The 24801-nt window shown below is 48.1% G+C and overlaps 1 protein-coding gene across 1 annotated transcript in view; it reads right to left on the bottom strand.

Moving 5' to 3' along the window:
• NOC2L (NOC2 like nucleolar associated transcriptional repressor) overlaps positions 1 to 24801 on the bottom strand; it is a 52966-nt gene that overhangs the window by 10570 nt on the left and 17595 nt on the right. The window contains exons 12-17 of the mRNA XM_075773101.1: positions 23789 to 23900; positions 16654 to 16767; positions 16386 to 16487; positions 11398 to 11541; positions 5321 to 5434; positions 276 to 411 (exon numbers count right to left, since the gene is read on the bottom strand). Coding sequence (XP_075629216.1) covers positions 276 to 411; positions 5321 to 5434; positions 11398 to 11541; positions 16386 to 16487; positions 16654 to 16767; positions 23789 to 23900 — 722 coding nt within the window. The remainder of the gene's footprint in view (positions 1 to 275; positions 412 to 5320; positions 5435 to 11397; positions 11542 to 16385; positions 16488 to 16653; positions 16768 to 23788; positions 23901 to 24801) is intronic.

Genomic DNA, 24801 nt, shown 5'->3' with positions numbered 1-24801 from the left:
CGGGTGATGTACTGAAGACTAATGCAGGCTTTAAAATGAGCTGGAGTGACAAAGTAGGAGCAGGAGAGAGACATAAAAGCCTCCCAACTACCTTCTGTCTGTGACTTTAAAAAGCCTCCAAAAGGCATCATCATCCCGTGCTCTCTCTCTCCCTAACAGTATATCTTTTGAAGAGAACATGGCCAGTATGCATCCCCCTTCGGGCAGGGCCATATCAACCCACATTATACAGAATTCTGGATAAGGAGAAGGTATGCCCAGCCCCAGCCCCATACCTTTTATAGGGAATCCAACATTCTCTTCGTCAGAGTCACTGTCCAGCTCAAACAGGTCCTTGAATTCCTTCTTATCTTCCTCCTTGCTTTCATCTTGCTTCTTACGCTTAATTTCTGGGAAGTTCAAGTCTTCAAGCTGGAAAAAACCAAAACCAACAGTAAGAAAAACCTTAATTTGTACTTTTAAACATAAAATGCTGAGCTTCAACACAGGAACTTGGCTTTGCCTGGTATGTGTAAGCCACACTGCCAAGAACAGTCGGGTCTGCCTGCTGCCAACTAGGGGAGCAACAGATAGATTTGTGAGTCAGTTACAAAGGTGAATGATACATGCAAAGCACCACTGCTCTATTGATCTTTACCTAATAAACTACTTTTGCTAATGGGCCATCTACTGCTGGTACCTTAGCATGGATAAAAATGTACGCAAGACATCCAGGACAAGCTGGCTGCCCTGGATCTTTGGACTGAAAGCCATGCAGGCCCTGTGAGCTTGGGCAGCCAAGCACAATCAAGCCAGACTGTGCTGGTCATCTCTGAAGTAGCTGTTTTCCACCAACGCCAAAAGCTGTGACAGCTGCAGCAAAGGCACTGTCTCTTTGGCTGGAGATTTCAGCACAGTTAAATGGTAAGGTGCTGAAGATGCTTAAGGTCTGTCTACACCATGGCTTCCCCAGCTGATAGCCCTTAAGGAGATCAATGGGCCAAGAGCCTTGCTGCTGCAGACAGCCAATATCAATGCCATTAAGTACTTGCAATTGACACCACCTCACTGCTCTTTACACCTCTCCGGAGGGGGATTAGGGGGAGGATTTACTTGCAAGGGCTCAGGCCAGCAGGGCAAAGATAATCAGAATGCAAATTAAATCCCAAGTGCTCTCTGAACATCAGCTGCCCGCTGCCCGTGCCTGGCTGCACACCTCCTGGGAAGCACTCATGCATTAGCACACATTAGCTTGCTTGGAAACATTCGCCCTGCGAGTAATAACTCATTTGCTCTCTCCCACCCGTCAGACCACCCCTACAACACGCTCCTCTCTGACCACATCCACTTCAACCCTCCCGTGAGCTTCCCCCAGCGGGAAGCGCAGCAAGGCACAGTCTATATAGAAAGGCAGCTCTCAGCAGAGAGAGAAAAAGAGTGAGAGTACGGGGACAGGGGGGAGACAACGAGAGACACAGAGACACGCATTTGCTCCTGCAGCCAATTCCAGCAATTTCTCCCAGCCTGTTCCATGGTTATAGTCCCCAGCTGGGCAATATTGATTCTGGGAGCTGAGCACTTACAAGCAATAACCTGCAGCACCAGGATGGAAAGTCAGAAGCTGGCCAGAGAAGGGGAGAGGGGAGCAAATCACCAACCACCATTTGCAGGGTCCTAATTTAAAATCATCTTCCCACCTGCTCTCTTCCACTGTGAGATGCCTCTCCTTCCACTTGGCCCTGCAGAGACCTGCCGGGCTGTCTCTGTGCTAGGAAGACACGTGAAGAAAGCAGCACACGACTTTGCATGCCGTTGCATGCCAGAGAACAGGCTTGGGAAGCAAAACGCAGCAAGAGCAGCAATCCAGAGCCACTGCCAAATGGCTGCCCTCAGTTGACCTAATGACGTACTGTAACCATCCTCTTTCCTAGGGTGGTTATCCTCCAGCAAACTCTATCATGGGGCAGGGAAGCAGCTACGGTGGAAAAATTTTCCTTAGCCCCTACCAGTTCTGGTGGACAAGACAGGCCTATGCTGCACTCCTCTCATCTGTTCTGGAATATAACTTTATGGAGGGTGGGAGGGCAGAGGCAGATGCTCTAGAAAGACTGATTCAATGAGAGGCTCCAGAAATAAAACACAAAGGTCTCAGAAGCTAAAATATATCAGCAGCTATGCTTCTAATCCAGCTTTAGGCTGTGATCACAGACACAGTCCCCGTATCTGATCCCTTTCAATTTATACATTCCTTGCCTCTGCAAGTGCCTCAGCCAGGTCATGCCGCCATCATCCCAGCCTCGAGGAGAAGCACCGGTGCTTCCTGCAGCCCAAGACCTGGACCACCATGTCCTCCTCAGTAGCTCCATTTGGGTGAAGGCCTCACGTCCCATAGATGGTCACTCCGACATGTACTGGGAACTGTACCCTGTGGCATGTCATCAGCATGGCTGAGCCGACTCTGGAAGTCTCCCAGTCACAGGCGGCACCTTTGGGCCCACTTCTGTGCCAAGAGCCATGGCAGCATTGGTAGCTATCACTCTTCAGCAACCGCAGCAGTTAAATGGGAGCCCAGCACTGTCCAACCAGGAAATAGTTGAGGTTGAAAGTGTCATAAACAGAAACAGAAACCCAGTTTTAACAACAAACTGCTACATCAACTGCCCCAGTCCTTGTTGGCTAGTCCTGTTCTCCGTGATCCTGGTTGCTGTTACTGCTCAGCAGCAGTAAATGAAATGCAAACATCATCCAAGGTCTTATCCTCCCTCCTCACACATCCTGAGCACAGGATGTTTCCATGGAACACATCACTTAACAGGTTGAAAGTGGAAATGGAGCTGTGTATGAGTAAAATGTCTCATGTACATGATGTGGAACTGTCTTCTCCAATTCTCCAAACTTCTCCAATTCAAGGGAGCAAAAGAGAGACATATCTCAACATTGTGAAAAATTTCCCCAGTATCCCGTGGAGGGCATGTACAGCAGGGAGCTGTTGGGGCTTCTTTGTATTTTCATACTGCCTAGGAGAAGTCCCCATTTCCAAAGGCAGCCTACAGTTTTGGGTGACATCAGTACTGGTTGAACTCAACCTGAGCATATTAAAAAAGACCTGGTGTTGAATCATGCTGAGTTGTGCTACCTCCAACTTTCTGAGACTCCACAGGAGTGCCTTCAAGATGGGCACCTCAAAATAAAGGCACCAGAAACCCCTGCTAGCTGCAGAGTGATCACAAAGCAAAGGAATGAGACTTGTACACAGCTCGCAGATACAGCCTGTGTTCATCACGCAGTAGCAGTAATTAGGTAATTTGGGGGCCAGTCTTTTAATCCCCAGCTAGAGGGTTACTATCTACTGAGTCTCATGAAGCCGATTAGTCTACATCCCATTAAAAACCATTGGGAAAAGCAAATGGAATGGGCAGACGGGGTCAGCGTTGTTATATAAGGAAAGCTGCAGCTCATAGCAGCTGAGAGCCAGGCAGATTTTTTTCTGTTATTATTTTTTCCCCCCCAATGGCTGCTAATGGGACATGGATTTTCCCAGCCCTAATGGGCCTCATGGTGTTCACTCTCCTGCTGGGGCTCACAATGCTGCATCATTAAGCTAGCAGTCCCCACCGAGAGAGACAACAGCCCCATTCACCAAGCAAAGATGTCAGGCAGCCACAGGCCTTTCGGAAAGCTAACTCCAAAGTCTGTCTCTCGCTACAGTTTATCTGTTCAGCCCACTTTCTCCAAGAGAAAACAAGTCCCTGTCACTGCCCTTCAGATGCCACCTTCTTGAGCCTTGCTATAGGAATGCAATCCCCCTCAAGGGGACCTCTTAACCTCAGCTGGTCCTGGCCAGCCCAAGGAGCTCCAGCTCCCCTTCTCCCTTTAACACGAGATAGGGGCTTGTCTACACTGAAGCCTGATCTTCTCTCCCCTTGTGATAGCTGCTTCAGTAGCAGGAAAGTGCCAGCTCACACCAGCAAGGCCAGTTTTGGGCAGAGATTAGCCCCACTCACAGCCATCGCTTCTTGCTGTTTCTTAGCTCCCCTCTCCAATTTCCCTTCTGCAAACGCCACATTCTCCTGCTGGGTTTGCACAGAAAGCAAGCGTGCTTTTTGTTCCCTCTGCATGGCTGCCCCAGGGAATTTCAGTCTCCTGTCCTTATCTCAGGCTGGTATACGATGCTGAGCATTTCTAGGATCTCCCAGGTCTTCTACCACACTCTGGGACTTGGCTCAGAGCCAAGCATCCTCATGTCCCATCGATTATTTTAATTGTTCCCCCACCATACGCTGGAGACACCAATTATATCTATTTCCTGCTCCCTGGCCAAGAGCCTAGCTCAGCCACTTTCATTGCATTAGCATCGAGACAGCTTTCCTTTAGACTCCTAATGTCAGCAAGCTCCCACCCCCACCTTCTGCATCCTATGCAGTGCCTCGAGGAGCGGCCAAGGAGCCTGCCCTTGGGCAGGAGATGTGGGAAATGGCAGCCTGAGCACTTATGTCCAGACAGCAAGTGCCACCTCACAACCAGCCACCCACACACAGGTGAAATAAGAAAAAGCCAACCAGAATTCATTTCTGATACTGCCTTTGCTAAGAGAGGCATCTTCCCCTCCCTACTTTCTTGCAAAGTTAGGTTTTAGCATGGCAAGCCAGTCACATTCTGCAGAGCTGGAAAAAGAGCTAAAGACCTACATGAGCTCAACCCATTCTGTTTTACTATCAAGAAAGCAATGGAATTTGCAAGAAATTATGCAAACTGATTAAAGCAATATGAGAAGACCCATGAATGTGGGGATGAACAGACAGAACTGGAACTGTGTGTAGAGTCTAAACTTCAAAACTACATCACACGCTCGTTCCAAAAGTAACATCCACAATAAGGCTACTGCCCCAGTTGCTCAGACACAACACGATTACTCCATCACTACTGTTTTCAGCTTCCTAGCCTTGAGCTATGGAGGCTGCTGTACCAATGGTTCTTCAACAGCACGAGCCTGAACAGGGACAGAGGGAAATTTACCCTGGCACTACTTCACCTTATCTCACTTATCCTCTATTAACTTGGGGAAATGAACAGGCTACAGGCAGAGGACACTGATTTTGCTCCTAGAGTTCCCAGTAAGACAAATCCTCAGGGAGATGGAGACACCGGCTAGGCTGCCATCCAGCCACACTCGTGCTCTTTCCAAGAATGTCCAGCCTCCGCACTCACACAGCTCAAGCCAATTTCAAGCTCACAGCAGTGGAGCTGGTTGTGACCAGCCACTATCCTGCTGCCAGGACATGGCTCTCTTGTCTTCCCAGGGCACAGATGATGCCCAGTAAGTTAGGCATTTTATTCTTACTCTTTCTTTGCCGCTGATTTCCAGTTGTATCTCCTTCTCTCTTAGCTTCTTCCACTGAGTATAATACTTGGTCAGAGGCGTCCCCTCCTCTTTGACCTGCTTCTCCCATTGTTCCTGTGGATATAAGGGGTGCAAATTTAAGAAAGGTTTTCAAAGAAGTTTTCCAATACAGCTTTGGCAAACACAGTGAGTCAAGAGCAGAGGTTAAGACCCTTTCCCAAACCATCTTTTCCCAGCTTCTAAGTAGGAAATTGGCAACCATGACCAAGAACGCAAGTAGGACCAAGTGTGAATTCAGACACAAGCATTTAAGCACCTATTTAATCAGGAGTGGAGTGACTGACAACTCTCCTTAGGTAAAGCAACTCCTGGGCACTGCAAGGAGATCAAAGCAAGCCAAAAGATGAAATGAACAGGTTGGCCAATGCAGCAGCTTACTTACGCAACACTAAAGCACAAGATACCATGGCACTGAAGGACAGCATAAGGTCCTCATAAAGGAGCATCTATATGGTGGTTCATAAGATGCTTTAGCTTAGGGAACATCAACAAAATTTCTCAGCATGGTGGCCTAAAATGTGGGTTCCCAGCTTCCTATTTCTCCCTTCTAGAAGAGGCCTGATTCTCAGAATTGCTAAGAATTCACAATAGGCTCTCCTAAAACCAGCTCAATGCCTTCTGGGATCCACTATTACTATCTTGGCCTTGAACATTCACTTCTACTCTAGCTCTAGTGAGAAGACACTGACACAGAAGTCAAGTCAGATGATGCAGTAAAATGAAAAAGAAATTACTTCAACTAAAACCTGAAGGTAGGAATCAAAGAGACAGATCAGAGGACCTATCAGGACAAAATTTGACCCCTGCTCCTTTAATGGAGGCATTTGATCACCTGCTCAATTCTTGGTTTTTAATTCAGAAAAGCCTCATGCAAGTACTTACAAGACCTAAGTACCAAAGATGTCTGATTGCCTTTTCCCCCTGTTCTACAGCCAAGTGTTTATTTTTGAAACAAACATTCCCCTGCAGGGTCTTGGACTCATCCCAACCTTGAGAGAGCAGAGCATGAAGAAGTGCCGAGCCTGTTTCCGCTGTCCAAGCAGGGAGAATAAGGAGTTGCAAACAACATAAATGGTGGGAAGCAAATTAGATGGTTAAAAATTCTTCTACACTTCAATCATTTGGCCTGTTAGTGCTGAAAGGGGGGGGTGGTATGTCATATTAAAATATGTTCTTCTTAACCTGCCAACGTCCCCTTAACTTAAAACCCACACAGAACTGTACCTGTTAACTGGATTACCACAGTGCCCACAGGCTTCGCATTACCCCACAGTAAAAAGTCAATCTAATGTAAGCAGAAAGACATGCCATACAAGTAGGAATTGAAACAGGCAAAGGAGGAAGGGAACGAGGAACAGGAACAAAGGTTAGCATAGACACACGCAAAGGTCAACACAGATCCAAAAAGAGTATCCTGAATCCAGGGCTGAGAACAAATCCAGAGCTCTGTATGGGCAGCTGTGTGTACACACTGCTCCTGTTTGAGGCTGAGAACAAAAGGCCAGACCATCTTCACAGCAGAAAACACAGCAGCAACTCAAGTATTCTTCAGCAGATCCCAAATCAACTGCCCATGGGGAGCTGAGCCCCAAAACTAGAGAGCTATGGTGTGTTGGCTGTAGCCTGTGAGCCAAAGTGTGGGAAAGTTTGTTTAAAGGGCAGTGTATGAACAAGAAGACAGAAAGAGAGAGCAGGTCTCCACAATGGATAGCAGCGCAGAGCTCCCAGCTTGCACAAATAAGCAAGTGTGTATTGTGAAGTGAAATACAGCAGACTATGCCAGCTCTTGATGTGGTCCATCACTGGGAGGGAAGTGGAGATGATCTGTGGTCTCTGCAGCTGGCACCAGGAGCTGAACTTTGGCAATTAAATGGCGACCAGCCTGTGTCACCTGCACTTTAATGGCACAGAATCTATTTATGCATCCTACAATAGGCGCTATCAATACTGCATCAAGCCAAACAGGCCCTTTCTGGTAATCACGGGTCCCAGACTCACAACCCCCACGGGACTGTTTGTAACACGGCTCCAGGTCTGCACGGCTGGAGCCTGTGTCTGCTCTCCGGTCTCCTCCCCGGCACGCCAACTGAAAGCACAGCTGATGTACTGCCGACTCCAGCAGCACTCGCTAGCAGAGACGCCAGCCAGCAGACAGCACAGCTTTACTGTCGATCTGACCCACCACTATGGCAAGAGGAGTAATTCCCAAGGAGTACAAAGTCACCCCATGTATAGATCAGGCTCATATCAGGCTGTAATCAGGCAATTTGTTGATGCTGCTTGGTATGGACAGCTTCTGAGAAAGACTCTGCTTACAGAGGGCAAAAGTCTATTTGTTCTGTCTGATACAGCTCCTTTTGTTTTAAAGTGTGCTGGAATCCAGAGATAAAAAAAGACCATTAAAACACTCCCATCTTTCTAGTCAGAACACCTCAACGGGAATTCTGAGAGTGGATGCCATCACATCCACTTTAACCATTTGCAACTCTCCTCCTATTACTGCTTTTGCATCACTGTGCTGTCAGGCAACACCCAGCATGGATCAAGCCCACAGTGCCAGGACCTGTACAAACATAACAAAGATCATCACCCACCCTCCAGATAAACCTCCCATCTGAAATGTGAGATGGAGATGAATGCAGAAGATCTGGAAATCCAAAGGAAGCGAGGCAATGCTTTCCATCAGCTCATTCCCTCACTTCACATTTCATTAAGCCTAACAGCCTGCTGGGCTGCACCCTTCTTAAACAAAGGTTCCCCAGGTCAGTGCAAGGGTCTGCCTGGGAGCCACAGAGCTGTAACGCAGCCTGGCATGCACTGCGGGTCCTGGTGAACTCTTTTCCTTCCCTGCATTTTCCCCTGCCAATCCCAGGCCCACACTAGTGCAGATGAACCTAAAATCAGAGCTGCACATTATGCATCCGGATTCAACTGCAGGCTCCACTTTTTTTGGCTCCCCTCACAAAGACCTTAATTAGTACGTAACCTATTAGCACTGTACTCTCAAAAAAGCACTGACTCTCAAATATTAACCTTGCTTCTTACAAAAAAAAACAAACCCAAAAGGGTAAAGGTCTCAATCTTAAAATAACATGGAAGAAGTCAGGCTGAACACATCTGGTGTGCCTATCCCTCCATACCACAGTTCCTGGGATGCGAGGAGGGACCTCTCCACAGTCCCTCCACATTAAGTTAAACATTGCACTACCATGCTTCCTTCGCAGCACTGAGTTCAATCCTCAGGCTGTTTCTTCTTAAAAATTACATAATATAGACTCTTAGCTAGAATCCAGCTCTCTAAAGCATGCCCACTACTCAGGAGTGCAGATCTGATCACATTCACAACCTTTATTCTCCTCGTTTAAACCTATTTCTCTGTAATTCCTCCCATGAAAGCCCCGTTTCAGCATGCTGCGTGGAAGAATTAGCCCAGAATTTGGGCTCTGCTCCCTCCAGTGGAGCAGGCACAAACGCATGGATGTGAATACCAGAGAGCATTTGCTTTTAATTGCTCTTGCTGGCAAGGGGGACATGCAAATACCTCCCCTCACCCCTCTCCTTCCCTCTTCTGGAAGCATTCGCTCATGAGAAGTGCCAATGCCCCACATACCTTGAAGACAACCTGGCAAACTCAACCCAGACTTCAAGGGCCACTCCAAATCATTCTGGGAAGCCTGGTCTCTGTGGGAGCTTTGGCCCTTCTTGGGAATCTACACCATCTGCTTGCAAATGAGCAGGGGGAAAACACAGGGCCACCCGGGCACAAAGGATAAGCCACTACAGCTCTTCCATCCCACGGAAGTACTGACTGGGCAGTTTCCTCTGCTCCCAGGAGCACTGATATCCCATTAACCGAAGGAAGAGAAAGGCTCCCATCTCCCATAGGACAACACCACAGTGCAAAAATACAGATTGCACAGACAATCCAGGCACCCTCCCTGAGCAGTGCTTTTCACTGTTGCTCTATCCCCTTGAACGGCGGAACAGTCATCTCCAAACAGGCTTGGCAAACTGGTGCCAGCTTCCCTTAGTCAAGGCAGGCTGCCTGTTGCTGCCCCGCCAGTGCCAACCCTGCCTGATTCACACTACTCAGCCACTCAGATGTCCCTGGGAAAGCAGGTGCACCAACGTCAGCTAGGAGACATACAGGCAGCAAGACGTTAAAATAATCATTTAGCTCTTACACAAGGGACTGCTGCCAGACTTGCTGCAAAAAGCAGCCAGTGGCAGAGTCGCTGGAAACCCTGTTTTATTTAGCCAACGACCTTCCCCAGCCCATCTGTTTCATGGAGAGCCCTAGAGGCTAAAACCTCTACCTCTGCAGAGTGGGTGGGTGGTCACAGCATTGCCCGCAAAAAATACAAAACCACAAAACCCTAACCACTTCACTCCAGACAGGAAGCGTAATTCCTCTAACAAAACAGTCCAACCCAGAACGGCATTTTTAGAACCAAACACTAGTCACCTCAAACCCAGCTCCATCAACCCCTTAATCCCAGAATAGCGCTGCTGTGAACTGGCATTGCTATGTCAGGGTTTCAGAGGATAATTTTCCTGCAGTCCCCACCCCTGAGTGTCTGAAGACAAATTAGTCTGCACTGCAACTTCTGCTCCATGCCCAGCTCCGTGTCAACAGGTGGAGCTTTCAATGATGCAGGACTCCAGACTTTCCAACGATAGCATGTGGCCGCAGAGACCACTCTGACCCATCAATTACCTCGCAGACAGAGATATTTTCACCTCAATCCTGCCAGGCAAGGAAGAGTCAGACCCACTACTTCCTCTCAGACAGAGAGGCATGCACACACAGTTTACCTGGTATCAGGCTTGCAAAGGCTGCTGTGCTGGACAAAAAGCAAAGATAAAATATCCAACCCAAAAGGACACACAAGCAAAGATTCCCTCCTTCCCTTTGGCTTCATTTACATAGGGCCTGGGTTTCAAATACCTCAGAGTTTAGGTCAGGTCAACAGGTTCCCAAAGAAGGATGGAGCAAAGCAGAAGAAAAAAAAAGCTTCAAGCAAGGACACTGAAAGGAATGTCCTGACAATATGCTACACCATCCCTAGGAGGACGTGGCTCAGAGCAGGCAGACTCCTGGAGCAGGGCAAAACAAAGAGAAAGGCAGGATCTCTCAGCCTGTTAGTCAGATGGCCAACTACTAGCTAACACACCCTCTAATACACTGTTTTCTAGCTGTGATACAGCTCATTTCCTAAGGTAAGAGGGGGGTTTCCATCATCACCTTATTCACTCCTCTTCAGCTCATCACTAAGGTAGAATCCTGAGGTTTAACTCAACTGCTCCACAGGCCCTATGAGCCACCCAGAGCCACTGCAGCTTGTCTAGGTGTCAAATGTGCTCAGCATTTTCTCAACAGGCTGGATGCTGAAGCTTCAGACAGAAGAATATACCAGCATCTCTCTTGAGAAGCAATTGCAGTGCCTAGGATGCCTGATCACTGTTCTTAAGGCTCATAACTTTCCTGATTCTATAGCTCTGCCTACACAACAGCCCAGGAAAATGGGGAAAGGTTTGTCTCAGGATCCTGAGCTGCCACATATCAGTCTGCTGATACCTTGGTTCTACACTGCTGGGGACTGGTCTCTACAGGCTGGGAGGAAACAACAAAATCACAGAGGTGGCACAATCCCCCCATCACTTTAGGCATGAACTGGCACCTACATATCAGGAATGGGATGATGGAAACCAAGAAACTTCTCAGCAAAGGAGATGCCCCAGTAAAGCAAGGCACTTCCGTGAGTATGCGTGTTGTATAAATAATAGAAGGGTATAATTTATGGACTGTGTTTTCCATGAGGCTCTTGGCTGCTGATTCTTGCCAGCTATAGCATCAGAGCCCTGCCGAGTTCAGCTGTCTGTGAACATCTGCCCCACCCCACACACTCCCATTTCCATGAATCTCCTCGTCCCTCCTCCTTCTGCCACCCGCTCAGCCCCAGCAGCCGGAGTCTGACTGTCTTTCCAGGAAGCCCAAATCGAAGTAGCAGCCTCACCACAGACTCCCTGCTGGCCACGCCGAAGGTAGCTTTCTGACGCCTGCTGGCGATGTAGGCAGAATTTTCCTGCAGTTTCTCCAGGAGCTGCCGGATAGGCTTGCAGTAGTTGGCAATCTTGCATTCCTTCAGGAAAGATTTTAGCTGGGAGGAGGAAAACGAGAGGAAGAATGAAAGCAATGTAATAGCTTCCATAAACAGATCCCATCAGCAAAAGAACATTTCCCACCCCCAGTGACAGACAGCATGGGGCACCTTTTCCCTTCAATTCATACCATACTCCAATGTATCACCCATATTCAGCCCTGGGGGTCCTGCCACCCCGGGCTGGGAGGATGCAAAGAGTTGCAGTGACTGGCCAGATGTTTGTACGCAATCCAGCACAGGGGCCTTGCTCAAAACCAGCTCTTTGCACCCTTTAACACTACTTCTTTCTGAAAAATTCTATCAGTGGAGTTCAAGCAGCAGCAGGAAAAAGGTCTATGCTCTCTGGGGCCTCAGCTCCTAGCTGCCATTGTAGTTACAATATCACTGAATCCTGCGTAGCCAAATAGTAGGAGGGACTGTGGACCAGATGTACAGAGACCGGGAATAACAGTGGATACCTGTGGATGCTAGATGGCCAAACACACAGGGAAGCCAGGGTTAGAATGGCGAAAGGCATCTGTGGGTTAAGACTGTAGAACACCAGTGGATATTGGAATGGGAACACCAAACACAAGAGGCTGTGGATGAGACCAATGGCTGGGATTGAAGGCAGAGCTTGAGAAGTCTTAAAATTGGAGTGGAAGTGTCTGTGGGCTGGGAGTAAGGGTCTTTGGCATAGCTTGGTGGGAAAACTTGGTGCAGAGCTGTGGGTCAGAACAGATGGCCATCTGCAGAGCCACACGGGGTGAAGTTTGCTTAATGTCTGACTGTACCAACCCAACTCCAACTGGCACTACTGATTTTTCAAGGGCGCAAACGCACACACCCACCACACAAAATTTTACAAAATAACTCTCTCTGTGGACAATTTGTGCAGCATGTACCTAGATAATTCTTTATTTTACACCCAAGGCCTTAGGTGTAACACTCAGGAAAAGAGCCAGTCTGCCAGGAAACCACAAATCCTACTGCTGCCTGAAAGGGCAAGGACCATCCTACTCAGAGAACCTGCTCCTGCCCTCTCTCTGTCCCCAACACACACTTCATTACTCTCAGACAATGAGACTTCGTTGTAAACAGAGCACATTTTTGTGTTGGGTTATTTTTAACTCAGTAGCCTTGTCCTGAAGCAAATCTCTTTTCTTCCCACCAAAGATTTCCCCTCCCAATACAAACCTCCCTCCAACAACACAGCACTGATCTGACACCTCCAAACTAAAAGCTGAGACAGCAGCGGATGCTCTTACTGACGGAAAGAGATGGGGGTGTCCAGATTGACTCGCGGCTTGAATTCCAGTTTACTACACTGTCTGCTAACAGTTTTCACCAACTCCAAGACAAGCCTCTGGAGTGCTGTCCAAATTCTGCAGGCCAAGCTCTTTGGTAGAGCCACATATATACACACACAGACAATGCACAGACACTTGATTTAGAGAAAGAGAACCACCAAGGCAAAAGAAAATGGTTAACCACAATGGAACCTTCATCTCTGCTGGGACCTGCAGATGCTATCATGATAGAGGCAAAGGGTTTCTAGTCAGCAAATACAGTACTGCCTTCTCTACTTACGGCTTCAAATGCTCTGCCTCAAAAGACAGAGCTAGGGGAAGGAACAAGATGTCTCCCTCCTTTCAAGCCTACATGTTGGCTTGATCTTACATGCCAAGTGGGTAGGTATTAAATGTTAATCAAGAGGTGGCAGTCACACCTTGCCCCTCTCTGGCAGGACACCGCTCTCCTGAAGGGTATATTGCTGCAGCATCTGCTGTCTACTACACACACATGGAGAAAGCCCCCCATTAGCTAGCAGCAGGGGCTTCTCTTGTCCCTTTATCCCCAGCATACGCCCACCTACCATCATAGATCCTACTCTGAAAAACGGGAGTTAAAATGAACCTCTCCCCCTTTCCACAAAGCAAACAGCCCATCAAACAAGTACAAAGGAACCATCAGCAAAACTATCCTTCTGCTGGTGAAGCCTGTCCTACCCTCACCCCCCATTTCTAAAATATTTATTTTTCATAGGTGCTGCATATTTATCTCCATTGAGAGAGGCATTTGTCATTCGATTTATCTCACTTGATCCCCACAGCTGCAGCCCCAGATCCATTTCATCCGCTGCCACATACATTATCATTTTTCTTTCGTTGCAGAAGTGTCACCAGAAATCCTGCAAAATCTCAGGCTCTATCTGTGCAGTTTGGTGTTGTGTGTTCACTCTCACAGACATATGCTTAATTTCTTCTCTCCCCCCCCTTCTCTCCTACCCCTGCAATCCCTCACAGTCCCACCACTATCTGCCACAGATATTAACGAAACGTAATGAGATCTCAGTCCTGTGTTAAGAGGCAGGGAAGAACCAAGAAGGTAAAAGAAGATAGAGGAGAGACAGAGAGAAAGGGACTCTATGTATGCCTTTTTCCACTCTGCCAAATACAACAACCGTATCTTTCCAGAATAAAAGCAATCAGAACATACGCGTGTGTGTGTTATGCATATATGTCGTTAACATCTCGTGTCGGTTCCTAGCTAAGCAGCTCTGTGATTAGCGGGATTGATTCTGTCGAACTGCCAGCCTTAAACACCAATGGTTTATACCAGCAGAGACCACAGCAAAAACCCAGCTTCTCTTACTGTAAACGACGCAGGGAACTATAAATGATCTGAAGCAGCTGAGCGTGTGTGTTCCAGGGAACCCAAATCAAGCCCAATCCCCCACTCGCAAAAAGCAGAGGGAATATTCAGCTCAGGACAGAGACCGAGCAGCAGCAGGAGTGGCTGCTGGCAAGGGACACCGGCACCTCCTGCCCTTCTGTCTAGCTGCGAGCCATGCCTAGATCATGCCATCTCCTGCCTCCCTCCACCCAGCAGTACCTACCCCTCATCGACGCCTGCCCAGTTTTTCCCTTTAACCTCCCACTGCTGCTCTGTGATGCCTGCCAGGGCTCTAAGGAGGGAAGAGGCAGACTCTTCCAAGCATCCAGACACAGAGGCTCTGCACTCCGAGCTCCTTACCAGCCTGTGGAGGCAGTGACCGCCATGGGGTTGTCCCAGCGGCTGGGCAGAACAGAAGCCTTTGAACTGTCTCCCGCCCCGACTGGCTCTCCTTTCCTTTGATCTGCCCGGGTGCTTCCTGCCTTCCAGGCAAGGATGTTTTAAAGTTCAGTTTGAAGGCAGTTCAGCCTAGCTTATCCCAAAGCCGCTGACCAGAAGACGAGGAACGTAACCCTTGCCAGCTGGAACACAGCCCCTACGACACGGCACTGAGAGAAGCGTGAGCTCATCGGGGAGGAAGAATCAGGACAGATGGATTTTTACAGTTAACTGGAACGCTTCCAGGAGAAAAGCCTCCCCCCCACACTTTCCCGAAGACTCTGAGATTTTGGGAAGCTAAGCTCAGCACCCCAGCCCAGCAGACGCCACGAGGCTGCGGTTAGTGGCAGCCAAATAGGAATCCGATAGCACTAATTTTCTGCAGAAATACAGACCGGTCCCAGGGTGTGTTTGGAAGCCACAGGGTGCTTGGTGCCAGAGGGCCGTCAGCCGTTTTTCATTCCAGCTAGAACATCAGCTCCGACAGCTTCGATGCTCTCAACAGCTGCTGGCTGAGAGAAAAGGGCTTTGTTCGCTGCCGATAAGTGAGGAGCACGCAAAGCGAGAGCAAGCAAGCACAGGAGCTGCTCTCCTAGCACAGAGAGTGCCTGTCAGCTCACATTAGCCAAAGCTGCCTACTGCCAGCTAGGCGACGGCCTGTGCCAGGCTGCAGGGACCCAGCCAAGAGTCATGCGCCTGACAGATGCCAGCCTATTACATACCGCAGAAACTAGGAGATCTGCCTCCCAAGCAGCCTCTGGGTCCCAACCGAGTCACTGCTCCCAAGTCAACCAGAGGCATCGTAGCACCAAGGCACGCAGACACAGGGTCTCATGGCAGACACCAAAGCAAAGCAGAGCTTCGTGTCCCCATGGAGGATACGATAGCAGCCCTCTGCCAAGCTTTTATGACACCTGCCACTCATGAGTTAAAAATAGAAAGGACTGGGAGGAAAGGAGGGAACAAGTTCCAACATGTTTGCATTGAGCAATCTTACTGTTCAAAGCAGAGAGGTCACTGCTCATTCAAAACTGAAGCCACCCAGCTAGCAAGGTATTAGGGAAGGATTACGCACCCAGATGCGCAGCACTATTAGGCAGTTTTATTGCAGACAATGAAGTATGTAAACACGAAGTAGCTAGGAAGAACACCATGCACCATGGAATGCCAGGGGAGATGCAAACGAGACCTCTTTGCAGCACTGATGTTAGGTGCAGCAAGGAGGAGGGATGGAGACAGGAATTGTACTGTTTTGTCTGAAGGGACTTGAGCAAAAAATGCCCCAGCTGATGAAGACACTGTGAAAGGAGGGAAGATTGCCATCTTGTGGAGAGCACGTGAGGGAGGCCATAAGGCAAGGAGAAATATGGGCTCACAGAGCACAGACAGTGCTCTGAGACAATACAGCAATTCGGACAACTCTGAATTGCCAAGAACTCATCCGCTACTTGACTAGTCAAAAACCTATCTCTACAGCAGTTATGAGGCCCTCTCTTCCACTTTGGCTCTCAAAAGAGTAGCTAACTCCACAGCCACATTCACCTACCTTCAGTCTCCTAATTAGATATGATGCTTCTGTTCCTCCCCAAGAATCCCCCAAAACACAAAGAAAAACTATAATTAAAAGAAAAGGCAAACAGCTCTTCCCTCACATTGTGAGGACCACCTCGAGTTCACTGTTAGCTTAAACGACTTTATCCCTCTCTGCGCACATTCATGGCACGATCAAGAAGCATCTTGCACCTTACCTGAATGACAGTGGGGAGAACCAACTCTGGGAATCCAATGCTGTAGGCTTGGCAATGGAGATACTCAAGCATCAGGTCATAGAGCTGTTCAATGAGTCCATCCTGGGTAGGGGAAGCAGAAATAGGGATGTCAGATAGGAACTAAACCCTACAGCACCCAGACTGCGAGTCTCCAGCCTCATGGGACAGGAACACAAAGCATATGGCTAGGGCAACTCTGCTGTTTAGAGAGAAGCTGTGTGCTGTTGGCCACTGGGGTTCCACTTACACGGAAGGCCTTCTCCTGTAGGTTGGCATTGGAAAGCTTCAAGATCACTGCGAAGTTAATAGGCTTAGCACTCATACGCCCTGGCTTCTTGTTGAAATCCACTTGTTGGAAAATCTACAACAGAAAGAACTTGAGTGTAAAGATGATCACACCACAAAACAGAACAGATACCAAATGACTCAACTAAGGTCATGCAGTTGGTGGCAGAGCTAGCTAAGAAGACAATCCAGAAATCCTGATTCCTGCTTGCCTGTTCTGATCACTGTCCCACAGCTTTCTTAAATAACCTGGCAAGGAACTGTTAGGGAGGAAACACCAACCACGCTTGAAGCCTTACAGACCTGAGTATTAAAGGTGTTAAAGAAGTGTGAAGTAAAAGGAAACCGACACAAGCAACAGCACAAGAAACCAGAGGTTTGTTCCTCAGACCCATGCTTCTAATGGTCAGAAAGATTGTACTACAAAGCTTGAGTGTATTTTGGAGCTGTCCCTTAAGATGAGAAACTTTTCAACAGCAAGACTAAATATTGCTTACACCAACTCTGTTACCTTTTTATTGCCACTGAAATAATTGCCCTAGGAAGCAGAGACACCAGTAAGTCCTTTTCACAAACACTCCCTGCCGGGTAAGGCTTCTATTCTAACCCATTTCCCGTTGGTGTCCCTTGCACCAATTATAACTGCACAGCCTTTGAATAAGTGCATGTTATTCTCCATAGACACATTTCATTTCTCATCAAGGGACATGGAAAAAAAACTGGCCCACTCCCAGAGTTTGAGAGGAGACCATGCACTCTGCTCATCAAAATGATGAGCACACACAAGCTCCAGACTACAGCTGGACACCCAGTGGACTAGGAATGTAACATCAAAAGGCAGACCTGCACCTTTGGTTTTGTGTTTTTCCAGAGCTTGTTTAACGATAATGGTTGCAGAGAGGAAGTTTACATGTGCGTCTGTGTGACTGGCTCTCCAAGGTGGCATCTCAAGCTTGGTTTTAATTAAAAAGAGCCATTATTACCTTAAAACTTAACAAATTGTAAACAAGACCAAGAACTATGAAAGCCACCTCCCCACTCCCTCCTTTTTGGGAGGAGTTTCCCAACTTCACTGGGGGAAGGATAACATGAATCAATGAGAACTTCCATTCTTCACTTCCCGGAAAGGTTACGTTTGGCACAAAGGAAAGCTATCTTCAGCTGAAATCAGATAGAGCCAGAATCTGTCTGGGTCCCTGCTGCCCTGGGCAGGCATCAGGCAACAGGGTACACTATCCCAAGAAGACTGTGTGCTGTGCTGCTCTTCCTCTGAAGCTGCGATACAGGAAGGAGCAAAAGGTTTCCAAAATGAGCAATAATATGAATATGGCCTTTCCCAGCGTGGTAGTGGCAGATTTCAGGAGAAAGACGGTAAGAACTGCAAAAACAACTTGATCTGGGGCAGATTCCCAGAGATCCCATCATAGGATAACAAGTGGCAATCAAGTAAGGTGTTCACTAGCAGTGCGATCTCATTAAAAAAAATCAAACAAAAAAAAATCCCGAAACAGCCAGCAATTGGTAATCATTTGCATATCCAATGACAACCAGTGAGGGGGCTGATGAGGAGCACATCCTGCCCACCCATACTTTTGCACACCTCAAAAGCAACCCACAGTTCCTCTCCCTGTCCCCAGTGCTTTTAAATCACACTCCTGAGCAGGAAATAATTTCTATTCCCTCTATGCAGGAGCATCACATCCATCATCAGACCCCAGCCAGCCCAGCAAGGTGGGGATGCAGCACACTGATTGCTAGAGGGTGAGGTGAGGAGGAAAGGGAGGGTGTTCAGGTCACATGGATGCCCCCAGGCCAGAAAAGCATGGAGACGACTATTGATTTTCTACATTTTATTTGTCAATCCAGGTTATTTGGAAGGGAGGGACAAGCTTGGTGGCTTGTGAAAACAAAGAGCCCTAGCCTGGGGAATCGATGCTATAAACCTCGTTATGCACGGTTATTTCTTTGGCCAAAACAGCAGTATTGATCCCTGAGGTCAGACGCATTAAAGTGAAAGGCGTCAGGCTCTGTGGGATCCTAACATGCCGCGAGGCAAGTGGGGAAATGCAACCACAGGTTTTGAAACTCTCCCAGGAGGTGCTAGGGAACCGGTCAGGACGTGTGGGAAGGGGGAAAATGTGATTCCCATCTCAAGACTGCGCAGAATGGCTCAACTAACAGCTAGACTGAAGGAGAGGATGACTGACGTCTAGGAATCCTGTGGCAGGGTAGAAAGGCGATAATGAGGGACTAGAGGGCCAGAAAATGTCAAAAGCCAACAATTTGGCTTAAGTGATAACCACTAGCAGACAGAAGAAAGGACAGGGCAACACAAGCAGGAAGGAGAAGGATTTCTGGCAATCTCAAGCTCACAGACTATTTCCATGTGGCTAGTCGGAAGGGCGCTCAGATGTACAGTTTGCACTGCCAGAGCGCAAATGAGAGAACCAACTCTGCACCCACAGCACTCCCGCTGTTATCACTCCATCCACTCCCCATTTCCTTCTCGGAGGCTCTAGCAAAAGCCTCCCGGCACCTGCTTTGACGAGGCCAAGGGTGGCTGCCCCAGGCCAGCTCCCAGCAAGGACGCAGTGCTTTGCTGGGTGCTCCTCCAGCTGTCCCTCAGGTCTGACAGTCACCCTCCCACTTCACCCAGGGAAGGGCTGAGAGCACCTAGTTAAACCACTCCAGCAGAGTCTGATTATTACCAAGTTCAGACAAGCTGCCCAACTTTCTGCAGAAGTGGGATTGAAGCATTCGGTCACAAAACAGTTAAGATTGGAAGGAACCTCTGGAAGTCATGTAGCAGGGTCAACTGGAACAGGTTGCTCAGGGCCATGTCTGGTCAGATTTTGAGTATCTCCAAGGACTGACTCTCCACTATTTATCTAAGCAACCTATTCTAGCCTCACCATATAAAACTGTTGGTTTGTTGGGGTTTTTTTTCAGTGCTTAAGTGAGACCTCCTGTATTTCATTTTCTACATATTGCCACTTGTTACTAACTGTCATTGAGAAAAATCTGGCTTCAGCCTCTTTATTCACAGAGTGGTTGAGGGTGGAAGAGAGCTCTGGAGGTTATCTTGTCCAAACCGCTCTGCTCAAGCAGGGCCACCTACAGCCAGCTGCCCAGGACCACATCCAGGCTGCTTTTGAGTATCTCCAAGCACAGAGACTCCAGAACCATCCTGGGCAACCCGGTGCCAGTGCTCAGTGACCATCACAATAAAATTAAAAAAAATTAAAATAATGTTTCCTGATGTTCAGACAGACCCTCCTTTCAGGTATTCTATACACATTAATAAGATCCTCCCTGAACCTTCTCTTCTTGAAGCTAAACACGCCCAGTTTTCACAGCCTCTTCTCACAGATGCTCCAATTCCTTCATCTCCATGGCTCTTCACTAGACTCACTCCAGTATGCCCATGTCCTTCTTGCCCTGAACAGTCCTGAACTAGACATGGCACTCCAGCCGTGGTCTCACTAGTGCTCAGCACAGGGGAAAGACCACAGACAAATTGCTGGCAAAGCTCTGCCTAGCACAGCCCAGCATGCCATTGGTCTTTGTTACTGCAAGGGTGCATCGCTGGCTCTTGGTCAACTTGTTGTCCATGTCCTTTTCTGCAAAGCTGCTTTCCAGCCAGTCAGGCCCCAGGATGTTGCTGTTATGGGGTTACCCTTCCCCAGGTGCAGGATGTTGCATTTCTCTGTTGAGCTACATGAGGTTTCTGCCTTCCCATTTCTCCGACCTGTCGAGGTCCCTCTGAATTGCAGGACGCTTATCCAGTGTATCAACAACCCCTCCCAACTTTGTATCATCTGCAAGTTTGTTGATAGTGCCACCCTGCCCCACCATTCAAACCATCAATGAACACGAAAACCAGTATCAGCCCCAGTATCGATCCCCAAGGTACATCACTAGTGGCTAGCCTCTAGCTAGATTTCGTGCCAATGTTCACAGCATGAGCCTGGAAGTTCAACCAGCTGTCAATGTACCTCACGGTCTGCTTATCTAGTCTGCAATTCGTCAGTTTGTCTGTGAGGAAGTTATGGGACATGGCATCCAAAACCTTGATAAAGAGATAAACAACATCCACTGCTCTCCCCTCCTCCACTGAGCCAATCATCTCATCATAGAAGTCTATTAGATTGGTCAGGCATGATTTCACTCAACCAGCCCCTGGTATCTGCAGGGCTGTGATTCAGAATTTAAGAGCTGCAATATAGTGGTGGAGGGAGGAGAATGAGGAAGAGGAAAGATACGTCTTCAGTTGATGCAGTTGTGCAGCTTACTCTGTCTAAAGTTGCAGTTTTTCCTCTCTGCGTAAAGGAGGCAGAGAGCCCATGTCTTGTAGAAAACTGATTTCAGATCTGTGCTTAAATGTATGATAATGTCCGGCATTATCAATTCTCCAATTACAATCTTTGCATCAGCCAATTTTCTCCGACACAATCCGCTGCCCACTCCCATATATGTTGCACTCCAAGCCCCTAGGGACTTTCTCCGAAGCAAGCTGCACATCCAAAACAAGACTCAAGCCATTTAAATGTCAAAGTGGAAAAACTCGTGCCTTCCTAAGCATGTCAGGGTTAACCTCTTCTCCCATCCCTCCACAGGGCAAGTCAATTTTAAATTGGCATGCAAAGTCTGCCTGTGGGGAGATTTCCACCTTGTTTATCCACACCTGCCTTCCAGCAGAGGAGCCACCAATTTTCCTGCTGCAGAAACTAGTGCCAGTTACACAATAATTGAAGTGATTAAAAAAAGCCTGGGATCTCATAGGCCCTTCAAGGGGAGTAACAAAAAATAAAAGCCTGCCTGCTTTACACTCTCTCCCAAGCCACCTCTGTCTATCTAAAATGTAATTTTAGAAGCTTCTTTTGCTCCATCCTGGAAAGCAGAGCCAGAGAGGAGACAGCACTGGATGCCCACACTGGGGAGCATCAGCCGTTGTCAAGATGCATCAGGCAGCCAGCTCTCATTTCTACTGGCAGGGGCTTGGGGAATTCCTGTGCCTACGGGGATTGCACAAACATTCAAGCTGCCATCTCTTGAAAGCACAGCAGCAATAGGGCTGAGACAAGAGGTAGCAAGGGTTGGGCTTCCTTGATGGAGAGGGGGAAGGGAAACAGAGTTACACAGTCACTGCTTACATAAGATTCACAGAATCTACATTCTAAGGCCATGCAAAGCCCTCTCTAAAAAGTTCACAAAACAGGGTCACAAACTCAACAGCCATTCTTTCACTGCACTTGGATTCAGTTGCAACAGTGACAGAGCAGCCTTTCCTCCATCCTATCAAACGGAGCATACCTTTATGCTGGGAAGGCTTCATTCTGCTCCCCCAACTCCAGTCATGCCCCTCAAGTCTACTTCTGCGTAGTACCAACACACTGATCAGATCCCTCGGTCTCATGATGGTTTGGATAATGGTCTTAAACTGGATTTTGTTTCATGGCATGGGGTGGCATGGGACTAATGTCTATTGACTAAGTCATCCACACAGTTGGAATACATCTCCTGCCTGAAGACAGCTTGTGGAGACACACTAAGGGTTGTTAAGAGTGTTCGGATACCCCTGTAACAGAGAGAAGGGAATTGGGAAGAGATGGAAGTACAAAGGGAATAGCCCTGAATGCTCTTGGGAACTCGATGGAATATTTGAGGGATCTCTTGCAGGAGATAGGCAGGAAGAAGGGAAAGGCTGACAGCTGCAGGGAGACTTGGAAGTTTAACATCATGCCAGTCACCTTGGGTTATAGAAGTTAAAGCAAAATAATTGTTAAAGTAATGTGAAAGAGTATGCAAGCAATGCACATGCACACGTTTACCCTGCCCCCATCTCTCCCTTGTCACCGACACCTGGACAAGCTAAGCTGAGTAGTGCCTCACAAACACACACAGCAGGGTCGGATGTGGTTGAGGACTTGTGGAAGCTGGGAGGAAGCTCAGCGTGCGGTGTGGTAACGTCTGGCTGGGGCCCGACACACAGATTACAGCCGAGGTGTTACGGCCAGAATGCAAAGAAGGGGGAAGGCCCCAAAGGTAAAAGGCTTTATCTCTCAGAGGACTAAAAAGTCAAAAGCAGAGAAACCATCCTCACCCCAAGCTCCACTACTGCAGAGTGGAGATGCCTCTATCACTAAATTTTGGTTGGCAGAATTTCAAATATGCATGAACAAGAGGAAGGAAGGAGGCGAATGGCAAAGCCACACAGGCCAGGGAGCAGCGGAGGAGGCGGGAGAGCAGGAGATTTATAAACATCGCTGCCTTCCACAGGCACAGAGGATGTGGTTTGCAAAGGACGTTTACAACAACACAAAACCACAAAAGCCTTTGCTTCAACAGAACTTGATTAGGAATGAGCCCGGCTGACTCAGGTCATTTATTATAGAAGTCTCCTTCCCTCCTCCTCCTCCTCAGTGTCCAGTCTCATGCTGACCTACCGGGGCTTCTGCATTCCTCACCCTGCCTCACTCACGCTTCTTCAGTGAAATTTGGCTGCACCACTTCTGTACTACCTTCTCGCAGCAGCAAGGCCAGAAAGACCTATGTGGACAGATGTCAGGCATCCAATATGTGGGAAAGCTGGATGGTCTCTTAGCACCAGTATTTACCAAACATACTGCATTTTGCCAGGTTGCATTCAGAGATCTTTTTCCTAAATAAATTCTTAATTCTTGAAGGGCTTTTTCCTTCCATTTCCCTTTGTCTGCAGTTAGGGAAAACTCTTCCTTTTACTAAGATATGAACACACAGGCAGGGTCAAGTAACAGCAGCTTGGGGAGTTACCACAACCAGTCGAGCCTCTGAATCTCTTCTTTGGCAAACTCCTTGCCTACTCCAGCTGCATTAGTTAAACCACCTAGGAACGTATTTTTGCACCCAGCTGATCGCAGATACTCTTCACTCACAGGCCAACAGAAATTTAATCTATTTGCTAACTAAACAATACATTCTGTCTGATGTTTTTTGCCAGGGATTTTGGGGAGTAGGCAAATTGGGCAATCTTGGGAGCTGCTGGTGGGTATAGTAAGTGAGTGTGTTTATTAGGTAGTAGGCTTCAGCCATTGCTAGGTCAGCAGGAACCGACTAACCTCCAGGATAAACGGCAACACTGGAATGAAGGTCCTGGTGTTCTCAGACAATAGTGTAAGTGCACGGATGCAGTGCATGCGCAGAGGATAGAAACGAGCCGTTGGTACCAGCCTAGAGTGGAAAAAAGAAGGAAAAGTATTAGGCCAAGTTTTTACAGGAACCGTACCTGCAGCCCTCAGTGACACTTGAAAGCCCTTCCTACTCTACAAAAGAAAGACAGCTTTAGTATTGCACAGCAAACCATTTGAGCTGCTGAAGCTATCCCATACAATTCACACATGTAAAAGCTGTAACACTTACACAAAAATTCCTGCAACTAAAGTACTAGGTTTCCAGCTTCTGCTTAGAGAAAGTGCTACAAGACACAAGCTTTGCAAGATGAAGTTTATCACTGATGCTGTTTAGTCATGTTCAACGCTTTCGGCTCTCATGCTCCCAGCACAGGTAGGTACGCAAGGAAAAGTGGCAGGAACCAGCAGCAAAATGCCCGCGTAAAGCTGGAAGTTTGACCAAGAAAAGGGCTCCCCCAGGATACCAGAGGGGCTACAAGGAGGAAGATGTTTCCCATTTCAAGCTACATACCCTCTAGGTGTGCACAGAGTTCATGCTGTTACCTGAACAGTGACTCTCTTAGCATGAATTGTCACTGAGGCAGAAGCAGCTGGACTAGCAACAACCAGCATACTAGAAAGGACAAAGTGGGAATGAGAGTGACCTCTCAGCCAAATCTGTTCAACCCTCTCCAATCCAGAGGAGCACCTGAGCTATTCCTATCTCCTTCAGAGAGGCAACGTGTACATTTGAAGAGCCAGTAATCAGCATGGAGGGGAAGAGGCCAGATTTTCGTTGACCCACACTTCAAACCACAACACCCTCAGGAATTAAGAAAGAAGTAGAGCCAACTCCCTTTGTAAGGTTGGGACTGAGAAGGGTCAGCAACCCCAGCACCACGTAAGCCAGCAGCAGCAGGGAGAATGCAGAGCTATCCCTAGAAGACACCAGCCCTCATTAC

The sequence above is a fragment of the Balearica regulorum genome, chromosome 21 (genome assembly GCF_011004875.1).
Source record: "Balearica regulorum gibbericeps isolate bBalReg1 chromosome 21, bBalReg1.pri, whole genome shotgun sequence".
NCBI lineage: Eukaryota > Metazoa > Chordata > Aves > Gruiformes > Gruidae > Balearica > Balearica regulorum.
This window is presented reverse-complemented; position numbering and strand designations above follow the sequence as displayed.